We start from the raw sequence: 23,915 nt of genomic DNA, 5'->3' as shown, positions 1-23,915 counted from the left end.
TGATCGTTTCAAGAGTAGCCAATTATAAATACGTAACGTAATATTTAAATCTAAAAATAATACTGAACCAAAAAACAATTAAGGCTCTAACAATGTCGATGACATTTGCTATATAGGGATTTTCGCAGGCGAAAAATCAATCTAGGTTTTAGCCGTGGGAAAAAGATTTTTTGAGTTTTTATATATATATAGTAACAGCACCAGTCATGGGACATTTAAGAGGAAATTTGGAGTATTTATGATATTTCCCTTATACATGTAAATGGTATACCGCTTAGCGTGTTAAAAGATGAAAGTCCTATCCGTCTTTCATGTTTTAGGCGTGTTGTATCAAAGATACTGCAATTAGTTTCCATATATTTAACAAATTAAAACTATGCTTTTTTTCTCCAGTCATGGACACCAAAGTTCCAGTAATGGGCCCCCGGTAATGGACGTGGATCCAGTAATGGGCCCCCTATAATGGACATTGCTCTATCAGTATAAAATATTGAAATGGGGAATAAATTACGGCAAAATAAAACAATTTTTGGTATAAGCTTTTATCGCTGAATGTATTTTTCTTTCCACAGCCAATTATTATTGAATTAGATCCATCGAGACAATTCTAATATACCCAAACACAATTAGTTAGGGTTTAATGCGATAAAGTTCCCATGGCCACCTCCTGTCTCCATCATCAGATGAGATCCATGTTATCATAATATTGCATTATCATCCGATTTGCATACTTAATTACGTACTTACACAAAATTTCAACTGAATCGGAAATCGAAAAGTGGCTCAAATTCAGCTACCAAGATTGGACCCACACTAACTAACAGGGCAAGTTAAATAAAAGTTTGGAAAAACGATATTAATTTATCCGAAGTCCGAGAATACCTCTTGATTGACATATTTCTTAACTACATTTTATTTCTGTATTGCTTAAACATGAAATTATGGTATAGCAAGCATCATTCTGTCATTTGTCCCATCATAGGAGGTACGCAGTTTTACAGCTCCTATAATGGGATTGGGCCAAATACCACTATTTTTTTACATCTGTGGAGTCACAACATAGTGTGTTGTATACCTTATCTCATGGTAAATGCAATTAACAAAACACATTCTAGTTTTCATCAAGTATTAATTAATTAAAATTTAATAAATTAACTCACCTCTCTTAGCGAAGTTGTTAAGAATTCGTAGTGGTATTTTTTTTCAGTGACACGACAACTTTTAGGTTGACGCCAATTTCTTAAAAAACAACCAAATTTCATAAAACTTCAAACTGAAACAGCTCTAGAACTTTTATTTATGATAATATACAGCCAGTGTTTTTAAACTACTTTTAGATACTTATTTTAGAGGAATTATGTTTTTTTGTCCCATTACTGGTTCCACGTCCATTATAGGGTCCACTACTATATTTTTTTTTTTTATTATGAATGGGCTTACTCATGGCCACAGACTAGCCGAGGCGTAGACGTGGCCTACGATGGAGCGAGCTCGCCCAGAAGGTGCCTGTTCACTCTTGATTTGAAGGTTGCCGGGTTATAAGAACACGGAAATATAGACGCCGGCAAGGAATTCCATTCCTTGGCAGTGCGCATAAGGAAAGTAGAAGCAAAGCGCTTCGTGCGAATTGGTGGAATATCTATCACGTAAGGATGGAAACCGGCCGTGCGTCTAAAAGTCCGATGGTAGAATGGGGACGGTGGAATAAGCTCGTGTAGCTCTTATTGTTTCCAAGCAAAGCTCGGTCTCTCAGATATGGATTATAATTTAAAAAAACTAGCTACCACGGTTCTAAAACACAGGTTGTATCAAACCTGGTAAAAGGTGGAACCTTCCATAATTACGGATAAAAGGGTATATCACAAAAAAAAAGTGTAGGGCAATTTCTAGACTTTTTCTGTCTTCACTGGTCAGTCACGAAGATAGCCGTAGATATAAGTAAGTAGCCGCGTGAGTGTTACAATGTAACGATCATGGCAATTACCACGTCCCGAGTTACTGGACACCTGATAACGGAATGAAAGAAGCTTGGCGTCCGTTAACTCGATGAGTGGACGACATTCGGAAGATTACGGGACAGTACTGGATGAAATAACTCGGACCTATACTAAGGGAGGCCGATAGTCAGGTCTGAGAAAGCCATTAAAGGTTGAAATGATGATGATAATAATAGATTTTTGTGTTGATATATTTTAATGTCTGCTCATGTTAGCCCTTTTCACATTCGCATCATAAAAGAGACCAGGCTTATCCGGAAATTGGCGTAGACCTTATTTTCAGAAAACCTGTGATCTTCTAATCCAAGGGAATATCACCGAATATCTATGTTTTTTTTTAAATAACTTGACCCACACAGCACTAAAATTCAGAGTCGGTAGGTAACTCACTGCATGGCCCTTTACACACCGCTACTTGCGTGTCAATGTGACTGTGTCACGATTTGTTTTTGGAAAAAGCTATTAAGTGGGGTCTTGGCACTCGACAGTTACAAAAGAAAAAAACTTAGATAACTAGGTAGGTGTATACCTACTTAATACTTATATGTAATACCTAGCGCATAAAATATTCCGACCTTGAGGCGAATTATTATTTTGTGCCACTCGCCTTCGAGGTAACGGGGTGTTGGGGGTCTGACGCCATAGCTTTTATAAGGGAGGTGGGGGGTAGAATCAGGGAGAGGACCTCTGATGCTCGCGCGGGTTCGTACCTGGTGCAAAGGCTGGCCATCGCTATCCAACGTGGTAACGCGGCAAGTATCATGGGCACCTTTGCACCCGGTACAGCCCGCGGAGGTCTTTTAGATTAAAATATTTTAATATTTAGATATATTTAAGTTACTTTCGTATGATTATTTATGTACCATTAACCTTTTGTATAATAAATAAATATATATTTAACACCTAGACCAAAATTTAATTTGTCCTACTTTCCGATTTTCGCTCAAGTTGAAACTGAGCTCACCTAGATTAGTTAGGTGACATGGCTAAGTTATGATACCATCAAACAGATGATGGACACTGAAGGTGGCCATCGGAAGTCAATGAAAAAACTATTTGACCTGATTAACTTAACGCTCGTTAGAATCGTCCTGATGAGCAAATGATGGTAAAAAGTAGAGTCAAGTTAATACCTGATACCGGAAAAAAATAGCAGTGGGTAATCCCACATAAGTCCATGTAGCTTCTTTAGAAAACTACCTATTTTGTTATTTATTATGTCAAAGTTGAAACGTTTTAATTCACTGTTATTTACCTATGTTTCTTGTACTAATATCATATTTATTGTTTTAGCACAATAAGCACCTAACTTACACTACATTGACCTAATAACACGAAATACCTAAGATACAAGTATTAAGTTACTTAGTTTAGGTATTGATGTTAAATAATGTTAGAGCAGTTACAATTTTTGCTTACAAGCCCTCTTTTATTTTATGTTTACTTTTCTAAACCACTGTGATTGTACATTTATAATATTTAAGTAACTATTTAAGCGTATTATGATTGTTTTAATTTTTGGATATTTTTCAATGAAATAAATTTTATCTTATCTTTATCTTATCTAGAAAACTGCAAAATTCCACATGAATGTCCTCTGACGAGACGTCAACTTACCGTTGGGTGATCCAGTCCGGAACATAGGGTTAGGAGCCATCCAGGGGAACGCTCCGAACGGCCATGTCGGCGGCGGGCCCTGGTACAGCCGGGGCAGCATCGGCTGCGGCACCACCACTCCACTCCTCTCCGTCTCCTCCCCGTTCCCACTCTCCCGTTCTCTCTCGTCTTCCTCTCTCTCGTCCCCCGCGTTGGAGTCGACGTCCTCGATGTCCACGTCGCTGTCGTCCGTCTCGAGCGTGTTGCTCTCATCGTTGCTGTGCTCCTGGTCCTTGCTGGGTTCCTTGCTGCCGAGCAGAGAGTCCACGCTGAAGGATATCCGGCCCTTCCCGCCGCTGTCAGCGGCCTCTGACCGCTCGCATTCGAGCGAGGTCTTCATTTCATCTACTCAGCATTTCAGCTGTCAATACGCCATCTTTACTTAAAATTTTGCAAGTGTTACCGTTAAAACGTCAGTTCAGGTTAGATTCTAATTGAGTTTAATAGGATTCTTATTCGGTTTCAGGAAAAACGTCTGACCGTCGGCGTTTTTCAGTTGCAAAATTTCCAGCTGTCAAATTTACAGCATAAAAAAAATGCACTATAGACTGTTAATTGATTTACACTCAGAGTCAAACTTCACTTTGAGTCACAGTCACAATCGCACAAATCGCGGATATCGGATTGAGCAATCGGATATTTAGTTTCCAATTTGTACGGAGTCGCGCAAATCGCGTGGAAGCGCGGTGAAAATCGCGCCAGCATTGGGGCGAGTGCCGACTTCTCTGTACCGAGCGAGAGAGACGGTATTATACACCGAGGAATTTTAATAAGCGGCGCGGCGAGAGCGGGACGACGATACGAGCCAACATGTGTGTAAACGCGATATTGAGTAGGCGGGGCCCGTCGCGCTCAAATTAATACTCTCTGTGGAATACGCCTTATAAAATAAAAACCGTGCAATACCTTTTGAGTTCTATTAGAAGCCAATAGAGTATAAATTCGCTTGGGTTTATAAATAATAAACTGACGTAATAGAGTTGAGAGTGTCGGATTGCAGCAGCTATTGTGTTGAATGAAAAAGGAGTAAATAGACTGGTGCCGTAGGCGGAGAGGGGCTTTACGATTTAATTATTCGCGAACGCAGAGGCATTTTGTAGCTCGCTAATGCCTCATTGTCATTAGGCCCGCCATGTTTGATTTGTTTATGACACAGTAGGTGAGAACGGGTGACGTTTTGGAAACAAAACGTTATTTGTTGGCAGTTGGCTCGGAAGTGGGCTGGCGCGGCTCCTATGAAATTCGAATGTTGGAATTAATGTTTTGTGTGAGTTAGAACTGTTAGAAGTTTCAGTACAACTATCTTATTGGCTCAGCTGTGTTTGTAGTTAGTTACCTATTGATGTTTAAGGGGATTTGCGATAGGACAGTTTACAATTAACCAGCACTAACCTTCATTTTATAAGTAGTCATGCTCTAATTAGAGTAGTAATTACTAGCAATAAATATAAAATATTATTTAATGAAATTTGTAAAAGATAACTACGTAATAGTTCGTTTTTTTAGCATTATAAATTTAGTATTTTAATTGAAAACACACATTTTAAAAATAAGGTACGGCAAATATGTAACAATATTGAATCTAATACGATCATTTATATTCTTCTGATTTCATAAGTAATAGTTATTGATTATTAAAAAGCGTTTTTCAATTAAAAGATATGTCAAGATCACTTACTTACTTACAAGGTATCTTTTTCAAGTTCTTACTAATGCAAAAAAAAACGATCTATAGGTACAGTACAAATACTTGTCTAGGCTTTGATTTTGATACTTTCTGTTGTATGATATATTTTTTACATTCCTCATTTTGCGCTCAAAATGAAATCTTTAATTCTGAACTGACTTTATTATTTTTATTAAACAATTTGTTAAATGTCTATTTTTTTGCAATTCTCTTACGTTTTTCATTAGGTTCATTAGGGCTCTCATATTTGATTAAGCATGTTCATTTACAGTAATTTGCGTTATAAGGAACGATGAATTAGGGTAATTCATACCTAATACCTATTTATTTCGTGTGTGCAAGTTTTTTGGCAGAGGGGTAAGCTCTTAAAGGCGACTCCAGTTATTAAATGCTCTAAGGCTAATTCAGGTTTGTAAAACTGAAAGAAGCACGACAAATAGGAACGTTTCCGAAAAAATACGAGGGAAAACAATTATGCACTACATCTGTAAAAGTAAGACCAAGAAAAGTCTGCAGCGGATTTCATAGCCCACGCAGTGCAAGTGTCATTTATACGTCATAGTTTCATAGAAGTTTGACGTTTAAAATAACACGTGCACTCCGTGGGCTATTAAATCCGCTGCAGACTTTCCTTGGTCTGATTCTAGCTACATGTGTAGTCTCAAAACATCAACACACATTTATCAAACATCAGACAAACAACACGCGTGTACAAAACAAAAACACCAGCTATCTAAGACCCATCACAAAATTAAATCTCCCAAATCAAATCGTTAGCGCCATGTCACTTAACACCGCGTTAATCCGATTACAACGATATCTGCCATCTCTTTGTGAACCTACTATAATGTCCCAATTTAACATCAATTCAAAACCTACCTTATCACCATCTCATAAAGTTCAAATTGTTGTGTTAAAATTTGGGGGATCCGCAAAATATTCTCTTATCAATTCGCAAATATTAATAAAAGGCGATCTTTATAAAGCGCTCGAGCGAAACTCGACCTTCTGCAGCGTGAATAAGATTGGTAATTAAGTTTTATGGGGGCTGAAAAGCGTCCCCTTCAGCCAATTACTGTAATTTAATCGCACAGAGGGATTACCGCTATTCTCATTGCTTCGCTAGCTAGCCGCTCAAACAGATAAACCAGTGAATTTTTTTGTTACTCCAATGCTTGAAATTGGAACTGGGGGCCGATTTTTGAATTTCAATCGCTCGATTTCGTCACTCGAATATCGGTGGAAAACGGCGAAATGCTAATTTTTGAAATACGAGCGATAGGAATTTGGAATCTAGTGGTATTGGCCACTCGATTTCAATTCTTTTAGAAGATTTTAAATGCCTAGTAGTGGATATATTATTGAACAAAATACTCGAAATCTAGTGGTCGAATTTCAAAAATTGGCCCCCTGTAGTGAGACATACTAACATTATGCTAATTTTACAGTTTAACTCACGTGTTTGTTTTTAGTGAATTCGGAGCCTAAGTTTACATTTTCGGCGCGACGTGCAGCAGTACGTGACTCACCCACTCATGCATTGTGTTCTTCTTTTTCTTATAGTGCCGTCTCCTTTCGGAGGTTGGCTATCATTAGGGCCATCTTCACTTTTGACGCTGCAGCTCGCAACAGCGATCTGGTGCTCATCTTGGACGAGTACCTGAGGTTTTTGAGCCACGAGGTACGTCTTCTTCCACATTTTCGTTTTCCCTGGATTATCAGCTGGAGGAGGTGGTATTTGTCATTTCGTAATACATGACCAAAGTCCTGCAGTTTCCTAATCTTTATAGTATCTACAATGTATCTTTTCTTATGCACTGTTAGCGCTTGAAAATTGAGACCTAGGCTCTCCGAAACATGTCGCGCGAGTGACTAAAAACACGTCAAATTAGCTTAATGCCAGCCACGTAAAGATTGTGAACAATGACAGTTACTTAACAAAAAAAGGACCTTTGTTTCTCATTGGTTAACAAATTAGGGGCGGGTCAAGTCCAAAATCAACGTTTGCAAGCGACACTGTTTTGAAACTGGTCGACTCTCGCTTTGGCCGATAGTACAATGCTTGGTTTGAGAGAGCACTTATACTGGTTTTGTTAGAGATGTTGACTCGTCTTGACGTAGGCGATAGAATAAGACCCCTTAATTGAAAGAGTACGTAATGATAGGCCAATGCGGGGGTTTATTACGGAGCTGTTTATGTGCGACAAGGGGATTTGACGATTTTCGTTAACGACCAACACGTTAATAGCTGAACAACGCTGTTGTTGACATTTTCAGATCACTTTGACTTGTTTAAATTGAAGCATGTGAGACGATTATACAGTGTATTTTCTGTAACAGGAGCAATAAATTAAACTGTAGGCTGTACTCCTCAAACTGACCCACATTTGTTCAGCAACTTTTGAAAATATCTCATGTTTTGATTTTTATTACAGTTTAAAGTTTATTCTAAGGCGCAATGTATTGCAAATGTTGTTATGTTAAAAGCGTGACAAGTAACGTCAAACACACTGATGTCAGCGTACATTGAAGGCAATATTTATTTTGTATGAAAAAGAGGAAGTCTAAAGGATTCATAATTTTTAAAAGTTGCTGAACAGCCTTTAGTTTAATTTATTGCTCCTGTTACTGGAAGCACCCTGTATAGGTACCTAGTCGGTAGTGATCCTGCCGACGAAGCAGGAGGTCCCGGGTTCGAATTCTGCTAAGGGAATTTATTTCTATCTTTATCACAAATATTTGTTCCTGAGTTATGGTTATGGAGTGAGTTATATTTTTGATCAAGTAATCTAATTATATACAACTCACATACAACTATGTAGTGTATTAGGGATATGTATCGTCGTAGTACTTACCCACAACATTATGTCTTTGCTACCTAACGAGTTCTAGAAAATTATCCTACAATATAAAAATAAATAATCTTCCTTTTTATCTGATACGATAAGTGTAACATACGATGAAACTATAGGCACAACAGAAATGAAATATAATTATGTGCTATATTATAATTTTAGAAAAGCAAACAGAAAGTTATTAGTTACAATATAGTTAACCAAATATTTAGCAATAACTATACAGGCTAACCACATCATTATTATAATAATTAATAATAAACATTACTTGTTTGTGAGCCTGATTTCCTGTGTGTTAACTGTAATTATTAATTATCATAATAAGCGGGGATTTCCAATTTGCCGAATTATTTAGGCCGAGTATATAAACAAAGGTTTTCCTGGTGTTGTCAGCGATTGCTATTGAAAAGTATTCTTTACCTAATTAAAATACTTGGTATCATGTGTTAAAAAAGGGATTATAATTTAAAACGGGATCCTATCTCGTCGCATAATAATTGATTGTCATAATGTAATGGTAATGTTACGCATAAAAATCTTTTCGCATATTTTTTCTCCAGCTGAAACAGAAAGTATTTTCTAAAATATTTTGCATAGGTTGTATAGAATAGGGTAGGTTAGGTTAGGTTTGTGTTATAATTTTTCAGAAATGTTAATATTTCCAGCACAATAACAATTATGCGAAATGAGTTTTATGCGTAACATTACATTAGGACAATCAATTATTATGCAACCCAATATGGACCCATTTAAAACTCAATTAAAATGGCCAAAAACCGATTTAAAATAGCCAAAAAGTAGGTATCTGACACGGTTAATTATTGGCGATATTAAAGGAAAAGATGGAAAAATTACGCTTCCGGCAGGACTTGAACCCGCAACCTCCGCAATCCGTGCGTTAGCTCTATACCAATTGAGCTACGGAACCCTACCAGAATCTCGCATACACACACGCAGACGTATCTGCATGTTTAAAAATAATTTATATAATTTGTTTAAGTCGTAATTAACCATACTTGCACATGGGCCACTGGCCTTTTTACATACTTATTCAGTCATTGGATAATGGTTAAGTTTGTAGTGAAGTAGATATAGGAGTAAGAGTGAGGCATGTGCCTTGTCGCACGATAAAACCGTGATAACGATAGGCATAAAAACATTTAACAGACACAATTTTGCCTGGCATTTCACAAAACAATCTCAATGCAAATTACACTGCGAACGCAATAAAAACCGCCATTAATAATAACTTTTAATTACAATTCTGCCACATTAAGATCAAGTAAATTGTGAGATCTTCCATAAACTCAGCTCGAGTGGCCCTCGTAAGGTAAGGGCTTAAATTAAATTTATACTGGAAATAAGCGATCCTTTTAAATAACGACTTTCATATTCGGAGAGCGGACAATTTAGCGGAGATGAGGGATTTTTTATTAAAAAGTGGGGATGATATAACTGCCCCTAAGTGGGGAGCGGCGGCCATTACTTCGCGCGAAATGAGTTTTCAGTTACAGAGTTTTTTCAGATGGGTACGGGGTGATTGTTTTTGAAAGGGAATTTGGTGATTTAAAATTGTCAAAGAGAGTATGAGATAAATATTATTGTTTATTAAGAACCAGTATAATGATGCAGTTATTATCAGGAGTATAAATGAGTGAAAAATGTATCTTATCTCTTGTAAAACCGAATAAACTTTCTATCCTACTTATCTTGAAAACATAACCAATAATTCTTTATACCAATTGTACAGTCACCTGCAATAATATGTCGCTCTTCGAAGGCCGCAAAAAAATGTGACACACGATCTTATTTGTAGAGCAATAAGAGCGTGTCACATATTTTTACGGCCTTCGTTGTGTGACATATTATTGCAGGTGACTGTACCACTACGCCAGCTTTTAACGTCCTTCATCATTACAACGTCCGATATTGATTTATAAATATTACATGTCCTATTTGTTGATTTAATGTTGAATAGAATAAACAAACGCAAATGTAGCCTTTGGCTACTGGTAATATTTAGCTCCCATATTTATACAACTACAACCTCAACCAAACAACAACAAAATTTGTAAGGCAACCTCTTACAAACCTCTGTTAAATTTTGTATCTATCTAACAAATACAAATGTTAAAATGATAGATAGGGACAAACGATAAAGGTTTGTTAAATTTGACAAACGTTTATAAATAACGCTATACGTTACCGACTAACAATTAATCTAGTATTTATCGATCAAGTGACATTAAAGATATATGTAATTGTATCACAAACATTATGTTCGCCTTGCAACTTGCATCTAATAGTAAATTCATAGGTTAATCAGTGCGTTCACCTTTAAATAAAATATTTGGCATGGTCTTGCTCAATTAGGCCATGCCATATAAGTATTGCTGTTACGTTACTACAAAATAAATATAATCACTTACTCTGACACGATTCTAAAAGCCATCAAGTTAAGCTTTCTTGTAATAACAAATGTGTTGTGTTTTCTTGCTAAAAATACAAAGACTGAATGAGAATGATTCTAAAAAAGAAGTCAGTGTCCTCAATTTTTCACTTCTTAATAATTTCGACTAAAGTCAGAAAAACGTCAAACAGCGTTATACGAGTAGAAAGATGATGCGTAGACGACAAAATATTGTAGACTAATAAAAATAATAAAACTAGTATCACTCGCTAAGATCGTAAAACCATTCCTTCTCAATATACCATTTTTACAGTACCAACTTCCCTTGCAAGTAACAGGTTTGCCAAAATGCGTTATTTCGTTTCCCCAACACCCCGTGCTCATCAGAAAATGGCTACCCATATAATTAAAAACTACCCATATAAAATATAAAATCTCACACAGCGTAATACGACTTGATGACTCGTTGACGACAAAACATGGCGAACTAATAAAACTAGTATCACTCGCTATGATCGCAAAACATTCCTCCTGAATATACTATTTAAAGTACCTATATTCCTTACAAGTAACAGTTTTGACAAAATGCGTCATTTCGTTTTCCCCAACACCCCGTGCTCGTCAGAAAATGGCGGGCTAATAAAACGTGCGACGCCCGCTGTCATCGTAAAAACATCCCGCCTTAATATTCCGCCTTTGTTCTAACCGCCCGCCTATTTATTCGTTTTCACTGCACTTTTCATACCGAAGCTATATATCTATCATCACTCAAAAATACTAAACCTATACTCATAGTTTGAAAGGAGAGATACGAAAAAATTGTTTGTATTTTATGCAGAGAACATAATATGCTTTAATTTTTATCAAGTTTTGTTTTTGGGACCTATCTACTTACTGTGTATTCTTCAAAATAGTTAAGTGTATAACGATATACCTTGCCAAGTCACCCAGTTATTTTTAACTCATCATCATATACCTATTAAAGAGTATGACTCTTGTCGGTGGAGCAATTTCCATGTTTGGCGATTCTCTGCCTTCTCTTTGACAGCCCGATACGACACGACGTTGATCTTTTCCTTTATTTGATTCATGTACGCTCTCCTTGGTCTTCCCTTCTTCCTGTTAGCTTCTATGATGTTTTTGATAAATTCGTCGTGTCGTATCAGGTGCCCAAGCATCTTTACTCTTCTATCTTCTATCTATAGTTCCTAACAAACTCCTTCTCTCTCCTGCTATGCGTAAAACCTCTTCGTTGGTTTCCTTTTCAGTTTTTTAAATATTTTTAACTAAGTGCCCAGATTTTGTAAATAAAGTGAGATAGTCCACGAATAAACAAGAAAAGATTTTTGTCAAATAAATTCACACCACACTTCAACCATCTAATTTTTAAGCGACCTTTGTAAAAATTGTAAAGAACTAAAGCTACGCTAAAAAACCCTTTGACATTTTTTCCAAAAGCGTCCACCAGATGTCCCGACCGATTTTATTACGATTTAATGCCATAAATAATTAGATTAGTCGCGTATTTATCAACATGGGACCATCTTTGAGACGTCAGCCATTCAGCAACCGGGTGATGCTCACGGGACCCATTCAATGCCATACAAGCATTCAAAAGCCGCTAATGTTGTCTAAGACTCCAAGTTAAGATGTCATATTCGATTGACTTTACAAATATATCACATGTAGTCTAAAAACTAAATGCCAAGCGATTTCAAACCAAACTGCATCGACAAAAGAAATGTGGTACTCTTTTCGGAGTGTAAGATTTTCTTTGTTGATATAATTTTATTGTTGTTTATTGTCGTTTTTTCGCATCACGTTTTTGTGCGGAGTCAAAAGGTGTGCTTTACAAAGGACTTTTTGCACGTGTTACGAGCACGCGTTTAAAATCGATTGGAGCTTTCAGAGTCGATTCTCTTGTTTTCCATTGTTTGGGCTATTTATGGCACATTAGTCATAGTTAAGATGAAACCTGATTTTCGCCGTTAAAAACCGTGCTAAATGTTATTTTAAATGTCATTTTGAAGGGTTCACATTGATTTTATTTCAAGGAACAGTCGAGTACCTAACGTTGACTTAGGAATTTTAGGCACATTCTTACAGAAATTGACTAAGTCCCACGGTAAGCTCAAGAATGCTTATGGGTAGGTACCCAGACAACGATATATGTAATATACAAATACTTAAATACATAGAAAACATCCATGACTCAGGAACAAAATAATTTAAACCAAAATACATATTACTTTGCTAATCCGCGTAAAAGATAACGAGTCAATCAGTGCTAACCCGTTATACTTACTTGCGTATTTTTTACATGCAATTAATGTTCCCACCCTCCCACCGCAAAAATAAATACGCAAATAAATATAACAAACCACCACCAAAATAATAATACTCGACACGTGATTCGCCTCTCTACGAGGCATCCTCAGGAGTTGTTGACGGTCTGACGCCCGGCAACGGAAACAACAAAATATCTGTGCTCATCACACAAATAAATGCCCTTACTGGGATTCGAACCCAGGACCATCGGCATCGCAGGCAGGGTACTACCCCGCCTGCGTCTAGGCCAGACCGGTCGTCGAATTTTAACATGTTTAACTTAGGTAACATTATTGAATTGATTATATTAGCATTCATTAGGTACACATTGCAAATCTACACTACTCGCAAGTGATTGTATGAATCGTATCATATCAATATCACCTAAACCATAAAAAAATATCAGAAATCTTTCCTCAATTTCTTCATTAGTTTCCCATCTAACTAATCAAAAATTGTCGGCCATATTTGAGTCTTCATCAGCGTAGTCCGTAACATGTAAATGTGAGTATGTAGGTGTTGAATGGACAAACACAATATCATTAGCAAGTTTAATTACTCGATAAGGCCCGCGTGGGACCCACTGCTTTCCCAAACCTCTATAAAATTATCGACTCCCTTAACCATAGACTAGGAATCTTCTAGACCGAGTTTAGAGCAATGCCAAAAATGCGGGGGTGCGCGGGACGAGGTGAGTGAAATGCCGTGCCGTGATTGGTCCGTTCAAAGACACGGACGTCACAAAAAGACACTTATGAGTGGCAGAGGGGGTAGCGCGACTATGCTTAGTCTGGAGGATGTTTTGTCTGTGCCCTTAACAGTTATCGAATTCAAAACTACTGAATACACCAACGACTTGCAACGTATGGACTAGGTGTTCGTAATAGACTGACTGGGACTGGGCTGAGAAAGGCAGGGAAAAACAAAAGCCTGTGCTACTACTTACAATTTAATAAAACAAAGTCCCCGCCGTGTATGGCTGCGTATGTATGTTCGCGATAAACTCAAAAACTACTGAACGGATTTTCATATCTATAGAGTCATTATTGAGAAAGGGTTATAGTTCGTTTTTTTAGCATTAGAAAGAACTCCACAGAAGCAAGCGTGCAGTTTTTATCAGGCTCTTTAATTGTTAATAATTATTGAATTATCTAATGTAGCATGGCCAATACATATAATTTACTTCAAATTATTACCGCTATAAGTGTCGGATTTGGAACCACAAGCTTACTTCTGCGAAGTTCTTTCTAATGCTAAAAAAAAACAAAATATAGGTAAGTAAATAATTTGTTGAGGTTTTGCGTAACCCTTGCGAAGCCGGGGCCGGTCGCTAGTGTTACCTAAGAATAATTAGAATTTACGATTGTTGTCTTACATTTGATGTGAGTTTTTGTCTGCGACTTAGATACAATTGTTTCATGTCTTTTTGAATAATTTATCGAAGATAGGTATCTCCATTCAAAATTTTTAAGTATTGGAAATAAGACGGTTACCTTTATATGTATGAATTACGTTGTTATTTATGTAATGCCTTGTGTTTTGATTAAAGGTAAAACTGAAAGCCTTAATAAGGGCTATACACAAGAATTAAGCGCAAGTTGAGCTTCCAAAATGCATATCCACACTTCTTTTGTCCACGTTTGATTAACAGACATTATCGACCGAGCTCCAAGCCCCGACGTACTCCGGACCACACAGGTCGCCAAGCTCCTTAAAAGCACAACAGTTAAAGGCGCTAATGTGAAAATATCACAACGTTCCATTTTTAAACAAACATCGGTCAGCCATAATCCTCAAAGCCGGTGGCGCCCTGTTTATTTGCAATTCGAACGTTACAAAACCTATTCTATATTCAAAAATCGTTACGTTCTTTGTTCGGTTAATATTTGCTGGGGATATAATGCGTCCATATCAAACTGAGCTCTATCGTTTAGTTCGTTTCTTTTCTCGCACTACATCCCAAAATCTTACATTATCAAAGAGACTTAAAGTCTTTTCACTAAGGCTCAAAATCGAATGATAGTTTTTCTAAACAGGGGCAAAGTGAAAAGTGGTCGAAAAATGTGAGATTTCTGTAGGTCTGTCTTTAATGGTAGGTTTAAGTGATGAGTTTAAGTGGTAAGTAGGCTAGTGTTTGGATGTTCGGATGTTTGCTCGAAGGATCCTTCACGTTTAACAAGCGGGTTTGTTTTTACTTACAAGCCGATGTTTGAGTCGCTCGTGTATTTAGTGTTAAGTATTTGACGTAGATTTGACTCGCACGAGTTTTTAGCAGAATATTTAGCGGGTTGTTCTTGGGTGTTGTTCTTTTTTTGGGGCACTTAAAACACAGGGAAATTGAAGTTAACAAGGTGTCATCACTAAAGTGTGGTGTTTTGAGGTAACTTTGAGGTAAAAGGCTAAGGTAAGGTCAATCACGGAAGACCACACTAACCACAGCTGAAACGTCGGAAAAAAGGTAATATAATGATATTTAATAGCGTTTAATTCGTTAATAATTATGTGTAATATTATCATTAAAAAAATTACCTAATAAATTCAAAGTGAACACGCTATCCGCTTTGCCCGATCCACTTTGCCCATTCAGTCAGTTAAAGAAAATAAGAATTAATTAAAAATAACTGTTACAATGTTTTAAACAAAATGCATTGTAAATGGAATAATTATGTGTAAAACGCGAGAGTTAATTTTACCTATAGGGGAGGAGAGATCTCTATGTGACAATTTTCAGCCGATAAGTGTGTGTCTGTTTAATCCATTTAGAGTCTGTCTATGCTAACATTGCACTGAAATGTGGGACTGTTATCAATTATAAACATCATATTTTCATAAACATATTACTCTAATGACAATACCTCACTTCGTCCTTGCAAATTCCACGCAGAGTTACCTTAGTCCGAATCTATTTAACTTCAAGCTACTTTCCTTCCACTGTTAATTGACTCCTATTAACAGTCGGTCATTATTTTGTGAAATAATGTTCTTTTCATACCCATTGACTGCTAAACTGCTACGTATATTATATAACAAGCTTAATAGAATTCCGAATTACGTAATCAAATTAAATACCGAACGCTGGGATCGAACCGACATTAACTGGGACCCCATTTCCACCTCATTACTCGTTAAGGGCCCTATTATGTACTTTATGTATTCCTAAATTACCCATCACTTAATGGCTGTCTGACAACTGGAGCTCGTACCTAGGCCCATTAATTCAGTTTAAAATATACCTTGTGTTATGGCAGTAGGGTTGAAAATTATATTGACGGTAAAGTCAAATGTGAGGTTGAATGAGTAAAGTCGATAGGGATTCTAACTGTGGGGGCCTTACCTTATAACCAGTTTAATATGAGCTACCTCGCCCCGTGGTCTTTTGATTAAACACATACGTAGAGGGGTGTGTAGGCTTGGGTGGGGGGTCAGGTAATACTGGTAGTTTAATTTCATAATCGAAGTGTGATTGTATGATTACGCTTGTTCAAATTTCGTTCAAAACGGTGTTTATGTTTACAAGTTGGAATTGTGTTTATCGAGTGTTTATTATGTTACGGTACTTAAGTAGATACACTTAGGTATATTAAGAGTATCGTATTACCTAATTAAACTTTATATGACACAGGCTTCAAGTGCGAATGTTTCAAATGTTTGTTTCATAACATAAATTAATTGTGATACATAATAAGGTACCTAATGTGTGATCAGATGATATTGTTGCGATAGTTAGGTAGGTTAGCTACTTCGAGACAAAAGAATTAAATGTACCTAAATGGGTTTATGGTCTAGATTTTGATGGATTTAAATGGTTTGGATACAATTTTGGACACGAATAGTTTAAAAACCGTATAAAAAAAATGTTTTTTTTTATTCGCGCAAAAGATGATGGATACAGGTACTCAGGCGATTCTTTGTTCAGCAATATCTCTTTTTTTTTTGTGAAAGCCGCAAAAATAAAATATCTCATGGTTCCTAAGTACCTTTGATAAATCTAAATCTTTTAAAACTGGGTATTCTCCATTGATTCACAATAACACGACATTAAACAAATCACCTAATAAGTTTCAAACTTCGAATGAATGAATGATAGAAATGAATGACAATATGACAGTCCCAACCGCATTCTTAAGAAGCGAAATGACTTAGCGAATTCGATGGCTAGGGTGCCCTCGATTTGGGATGGCGCGGACCCAGATGTCCAAACAACACCCGTTTGACTCTCTTTGTGCCGCCGAACGCCGGTCTATTGTAAGCGGGACTATTATTGAGAGTGCTTAATATACTCCTGGTGTAGGGTGACCAATATTTCAAATAGTGTTGGGATTTTTATTTATTTATTATGCAGTTCTCCAATATTTCTACATTTTAATCTACCGGTGGGGATTCGTTTGTAAGTATTTTGACAAAGTGTGTGTGCCGATTGGGCTGTGAGTAGAAGGCAAACGAGCTAAACTACTTACAACTTGTTCATTTTGGTAATTATTTATTTATTTAAAACACTGAGTGAAAGGTTACACAGTCTTTAATCGACGCCATGTCCAGTTTTCGTCTGTGTTGCCACAGATCCTATAATACATCAAAATCAAAAAGCACATCAAATTGTATGAAAGCATCTCATAACAATCAGTCAGATTCATATAATATGTATTCTCATTTCTTTTATTAATTTTATTTCTTTTCCTTTTGTACGAATTTGATATGTTTTCTGAAAAAGCTACGTATTTGTATAAAGTTATGTACTCACTGAGTATAATTGCATGAATTCTATAGTAATTTAAATTGTATTTTTCTTAATTACTCGTAATGCATGTTAATTATAAGATGTAATAATGTTTTGAAAAGATGTGTCCCGCCGAGTTTGTTGCCGGTCCCATATTGGGATATCCTCCTCCAATTGAGGGGGGATTTAAATCTTCTCGGGGCAGAGGTGTACGGTTGGAGCCGGTAAAGGTTTATTTGACGTTCATAAGCGCATTGTAATATGCCTACTTGAATAAACAATTTTTTATCTTTTTATCTTTATCTTATCTTAACAGCTTAAGGATATGTTCATGTAGTTCCATAAACATACCATAATATCGTACGAGTAGGTAGGTACATATTATTGATCTGGTTTAGGTACTTACTCATTATTTTGGTAAAACGAACTAAAATAGTTACGTTTGTTACACGAGTTCTCTACTTATCTTAGTCACGTGTACGCTAAATAAAACACAATTATGATAAGTACCTATTCCTATAATTGACGTCAAACATTTTTAATGAGATCCATCTAAACAAGGATAAAATATACATAATAACCAGAAGTTCGCTATTTTAATAATAAATTAATTATAACAGTGCGCGGAATATTTACAATTTTAATATACTGTTTTGTTGTACAAACATTTGTAGTGATTTATATTTATAAAAATGCAATAAAATCTAAGCTTTAAAGTAAGATAAAGAAGTAAGGTTATGATTGACAGTCCGATGTATATATCTTATGCAGATATTTACCGTTATGTTTTTACATGACTTTGAAAGATTTTTGTTAGCTGTTACAATGGATGGTTTGTAGATAAAGTAGTCAGGTTGAAGTTTTTCAAACGCTTTACTTCTAATTATTTTCTTACGGCCCCTTAGTGGATCTTATCTCTCTCAGTCCATTACATTAAAGAAAAACTTAAATAAAAATCTTGGTCAACCTACCCCCAAAATGACACCCATAAGAGAGCATTCCATTTCCAAATGTGCGTAGCATTCACGCTCGCTTTAATGACCGGCTGATAGCCGTTTAAAAACGAATTTGCTCACTTCTGGTACATTAAACAATCATTCACTCAACCATTCGTTCATTCGCTCACTCGCTTGATGCGATATGGGGCAGATATGCCGTGGGACAGTCCTAATTTCGAATTTTGAAATTGAGTTTTGATTTAATGGGAGATATGAAGTTAAGTTTGATTATGTTTAAATTTGTTCTTAGTTTTCTCAATGCTTTCCATGGTAACTATAGGTAGGTGTAGATATACTTACCTACGTATAGTTTAGCCCCCCCCCCCCCTATTTACAAAACTTTACGGGACTGATTTAGTTAAAGTATGTTTTATCCTTTTCTTACAAATACATAAGTCAAAATGACAGATAAGGACAAGGACAAACGATTATTACCTAATTGAGGTTTGTAGCGCGTTTATGAATAAGGGGGTAGGTATTTATCCGCTCAAAGAAAATAATAAACTGTTGTTCTGTTTGTATTAATTAATACGTTTTTCCCGAAAAGATCTAACTTTTTCCGTGTTTAAATAATATCAGGAAGTAATGAGATCATACAAATATATTTGGTCAAGCAAATCTTGTCAGTAGAAAAAGGCGGCAAATTTGAAAAATGTAGGCGCGAAGGGTTATCGTCCCATAGAAAATTTGAATTTCGCGCCTTTTTTTACTGACAATATTTGCTTGACCAGCTATATTTATGATAAGTTTTCTGTCCAAGGATTTAAAATTACAATACATATATTATATGTTACTTGAATTAAGTTAATATTAAAAACTTTGAAGAGCTAATCTAATGGACATCATGTTCTAATATAAAAGGGGCCCAATTCTATTTTCCTATTATTGACAATTCATGCCATGTTGACCAATTTTGTGAAATGCAAAGATGTCAAAGGCCATCTGCCGGATTCAGGAAATCACAGAAAGATAAAATGGACATACATATTTAATAACTGCCAATTTTAGAATTTTTAATATTAGGTACATTAACTTACATATTCTGGATCTGCTGGCAAAAAATAACTTTTCACACGATATAGGCTCTTCCAGCTATAATTTTGAAGAGTTGAGATAAGTACCAAAACTGTGCGATACTTACTTACTCCTCTGGTGCAGCGACCCAAAGTGTGTCTTGGCCTCCAACACGACTGCTCGCCACTGATCCCGGTCCTGTGCCGTGTCTCGCCAGTTCTCAACCCGGAGCTCGCGCATATCAGCGTCCACCACATCCGCCCATCGATACCTAGTTCGACCGACCGGGCGGCGTCCTATCGGTTTTCCCTCAAAACTGTACAGTCAGTCAAGGAATTTAAATTCCGACCCATTTCGTACTTTGTCACAGTGACAACCGTATGAGGTCTCTAGCGGCTTTCATATTGATTGTCACTGTGACAAAGTACGAAATGGGTCGGAATTTAAATTCCTTGACTGTGCGATAGATGCAACATTATTGTCCATATAAGCCGATTCCCACCGGCTTGCCTGTTTTTGGACGTTTCTGTAGATTTGTAAAGGAAATATGTACCTAAGCCAAATTAGCCCCGGCTTGCCTATGGATATGTTTGACGCGCCGCCACTGTTGTCTAGGTACATAATCACTGACAAATGAATAGAAAGCGTAAAAAAAAACTTTGTGGGAATGGGGAATTTGTACCTACCGATGAGCTTTCTAACATAATAAGTAAAATTAGGTAATTACCTATATAAAACACGGCATGTCACGAAAATTTTCTCATTTTAAATTTAAATATATCAGTCGATTTCTAAAATACAATTTAGCCATTTATAATTAACCTTCACTGTGACGTGTGATTTGCGTAATCGTTAGGAATAAACTTTATTATTAACTACATACATATTAAATTAATTTAAACCTATTTGAATTAATTACCAATATCAGTGGGAATTACGTCCAGTTGAAAACAGGAAAACCGCGCGAATAAAATACTTAATTCTATATACCTATGTGGCAATTATAAATATGATTGTGGAGAACAGTAATAATTGTAACTAATAATAAAATAGTGCACTTTGCCACATGGTCATCATCATCATCATCTCAGCCATAAGACGTCCACTGCTGAACCCCTTTGGACCTCCATTCGTACCGGTTGGAAGCGACGCGTATCCAGCGTCTTCCGGCGGCCTTAACAAGGTCGTCCGTCCATCTTGTGGGTGGACGTCCTACGCTGCGCTTGCTAGTCCGTGGTCTCCACTCGAGCACTTTTCGACCCCATCGGCCATCTTCTCTGCGCGCAATGTGGCCTGCCCATTGCCACTTCAGCTTGCTAATCCGGCCACATGGTAACTCGATAGTATTAATATAGCTTTTTTGTGGAACCGGTTGAATGGAGCAAAGATATGCCAAATAATAAAAAAATATTCAGTATACACAACCCTAACAATCCTAACTAAATTTAATTGGTCACAATTTCCTATTAGCTACTGTTGTTATGCCAAAACCATCCATGCCAAGGCTCGCTCCATCGTAGGCCACATCTACGCCTCGGCTAGTCTGTGGCCATGAGTAACCCCATTCATAATAATAAAAAAAAAACCAGAAAACAAACAACAACATAACAAGTAAACTAATTCGTTATCAAGGTTCCACTGTATATTTAAAACTATGAACAACCTAATGAATAGGAATTAAAAATCGCTTATCAATATTGAATAGGTTCAGTGCCTACTAAAATAATAGCTAATTATTTTTAATGACGTCATATTTAATTACTGGGTTACATTACATTTAGAAACATAAATGCCTCGAACCATTATTTTATCAGCACCATAAATGTTTTAACAGGTTTTTATAGCTTGTTTCATATTTGGTAGGTATATAATTTGCCTGAAAATATCTTTCACATATACATATATTATGCTTACCTATATTAGGATCTGGAAATTTCAAGTTGTATGTGATACCTACCACTAGCGAGGCTTCAAAGTGGCTCTCTATCTATATGAAACGAAGTATGTACAGTCGAGTTCATAAACATGTATACATTTTTTCACCTTATTGCAAATATTACAATGATTAACTCAAATTGTGACTGTTACGGCTCGGCCACGACATTGAGCTACTTGCGACGGCGGCGGCGGCAGCGACAACCATAGGTGTGAACGAAAGGTACGATCGCGATGTCTCGCTCCAACCTATGGTTATCGGTGCCGCCGTCGCAAGTCGCTCAATGTCGTGGCCAAGCTTTTATGGAACCATTTCTTTCAGTATGGTATAGAAAACCTAGGTAAGTATTAAAATGTTATTAAATCAAATCTCAGCTTAAATAAATAGGTACCAGCTATTATCTACACCAAGATGTGTACCATATACCAGCTTTGCTTTCCTTGCTCAGTAACCCGTCATAATCCTATTAGTCACAGTAAACTACCGAGCTTGTTTCGATGCTTGTCTCTAACTAAATAAACAGTTTTAAACCTACCCCATCACTAACGGACCCACACCAACTGCCGTATTCGAACTTCAAGATATTCACAAGAGACGACACGTACTAGATCCATTCTAGATACGTTATAGTATAGATACCAACTAGCTCTCATTTGCAGCGCAATTCGGGCAACCAATGTCACTTTTACGTTAGATAGAGTAAGATATATTAGATGTGAATTGGATCTCTAAGTCATATCCTGTGGAAATCGTTCAAGAGTATCTCCAGAATCGCGCAAATGTCAAATTTGACAGGTTAGATCTTAAACATATCGTTATCGTATCTTGGTGATGTCTAAAAGATATCTAACAGATATCTATTTCAAAATCCGAATCGGGCCCAAAGTAAACTATCGAGCTTGTCTCGATGCTTGTCTCTAAACAGTTTTAAACCTAACCCCCTCATCGCTAACGGACCGACACCAAATCGTGATTCGTTTAAACGCGTTACTGCCATAATAGACCACTTTAGCACCCTCATGACTCTTAAATAACCTCAAAATTGGCCGTAAGTGCCATTCAACACGTTGGTAGTTACGCCATTTTGTTAAGTTGATAATATAGGGGTCCGTGATTGTGTATTTATTAACTTTCATAATCAACGCACTTCAATATTGTATTGTCCAGGGCAAAAACGTCGTATATCCAATGGGATATAAAGTTTTTTTTTACACTTTGGAATTGGGGTGAAACGTAGAGTAATGTTTAGTGAATGATTTGACAATTACTTTAGACTGTGAATTTATTGAGCCGCCATATTTAAATATGAGTGGTGTTGTGTGAGTTTTTATAGGGTTGGGATATGGTAGGACTGGTTAGACAATTGGTTATACACCGTGTTTTTTTTGATTTCCGTTAATTTCAATGGTGCATTCCTGAGCTTAAATCAAGTAACTTTCTCAAAAACACCGATATTCTAACTAACTCCATTTCGGAGATAATCAATAAATCATTTTTTTCTATAAAGCCTCTACAAGCGTGTACACTTGCCTTAGGGGCGGTTTACATATTGATTAGTGTTTAGAATGAGTTCATACATTTGCTACTAAACTTATCTCGGTCGATCGATGTTCGAAATGACATTGATATGCCACAGATTTCAATTGTTTGGTTGAGTTAGTTAAATGTAATGCCCTTAAAAATATTTTTTTGGAAAATTAACTATTGCCATTTAGTTCTCTTAAACGTACTTAACTATACCCCGAAGTTAACGGAATTCAATAAAAACACGGTGTAGATACTGTTTGATTGTAAGGATAGAGTTTGTGGCTTCCCGAGGGCAAAGATTTGATTCCTAACAACTAATTGATATAAGGTAAAGCATACCTAAGTTTACTAAATCGCATACTTTTTCTTACCTAGAACTAGTTACTACCTACTTATCCAAATATTTGGGATCAATTTAAATCAAACATTTCGTTTCTCATATTTTATCTTTTTAACTAGGTTTCTAGAATGATAATCATTTTGGAAGCGCCTTTTTGGGCAATATTATTCGTTTGAAATAAAGTAAAACAATCGAGGAAGTCCTAAGACTGAGGGGAAGCTGGGGACTGTTGAAAACGGTGGAAAATCGGAGTGAGTGAATAATAGAGTAAGTGAGAATTTTGAAGGCAAACGAGAGAGAGGCAAGGATATTTTGTTTACTGTTAATGTAGGTATGTGAACGAAATAATTATAATAATACAACTGAAATAAGACAAAGTCCTTTGTATTGAATCTTAGGTAGGTATACCTACAACTACGATATAATAAGTTCGAAATATATTATTATTAC

General features: G+C 36.5%; 1 protein-coding gene and 1 long non-coding RNA gene across 2 annotated transcripts in view; both read right to left on the bottom strand.

Annotated features, from left to right (window-relative positions):
• Positions 1-4,922, bottom strand: part of LOC134675276 (homeobox protein XHOX-7.1-like) — a 44,405-nt gene extending 39,483 nt beyond the window's left edge. Inside the window, exon 1 of the mRNA XM_063533497.1 lies at positions 3,615-4,922. Coding sequence (XP_063389567.1) covers positions 3,615-3,993 — 379 coding nt within the window. The 5' untranslated portion in view covers positions 3,994-4,922. The remainder of the gene's footprint in view (positions 1-3,614) is intronic.
• The window catches only part of LOC134675296 (uncharacterized), a 466,888-nt gene that overhangs the window by 88,087 nt on the left and 354,886 nt on the right, over positions 1-23,915 (bottom strand). The window lies entirely within an intron of this gene.

The sequence above is a fragment of the Cydia fagiglandana genome, chromosome 21 (assembly GCF_963556715.1).
Source record: "Cydia fagiglandana chromosome 21, ilCydFagi1.1, whole genome shotgun sequence".
Taxonomy (NCBI): domain Eukaryota; kingdom Metazoa; phylum Arthropoda; class Insecta; order Lepidoptera; family Tortricidae; genus Cydia; species Cydia fagiglandana.
Note: the sequence above shows the minus strand (reverse complement) of the source record. Positions and strands in the feature narration are given on the sequence as shown.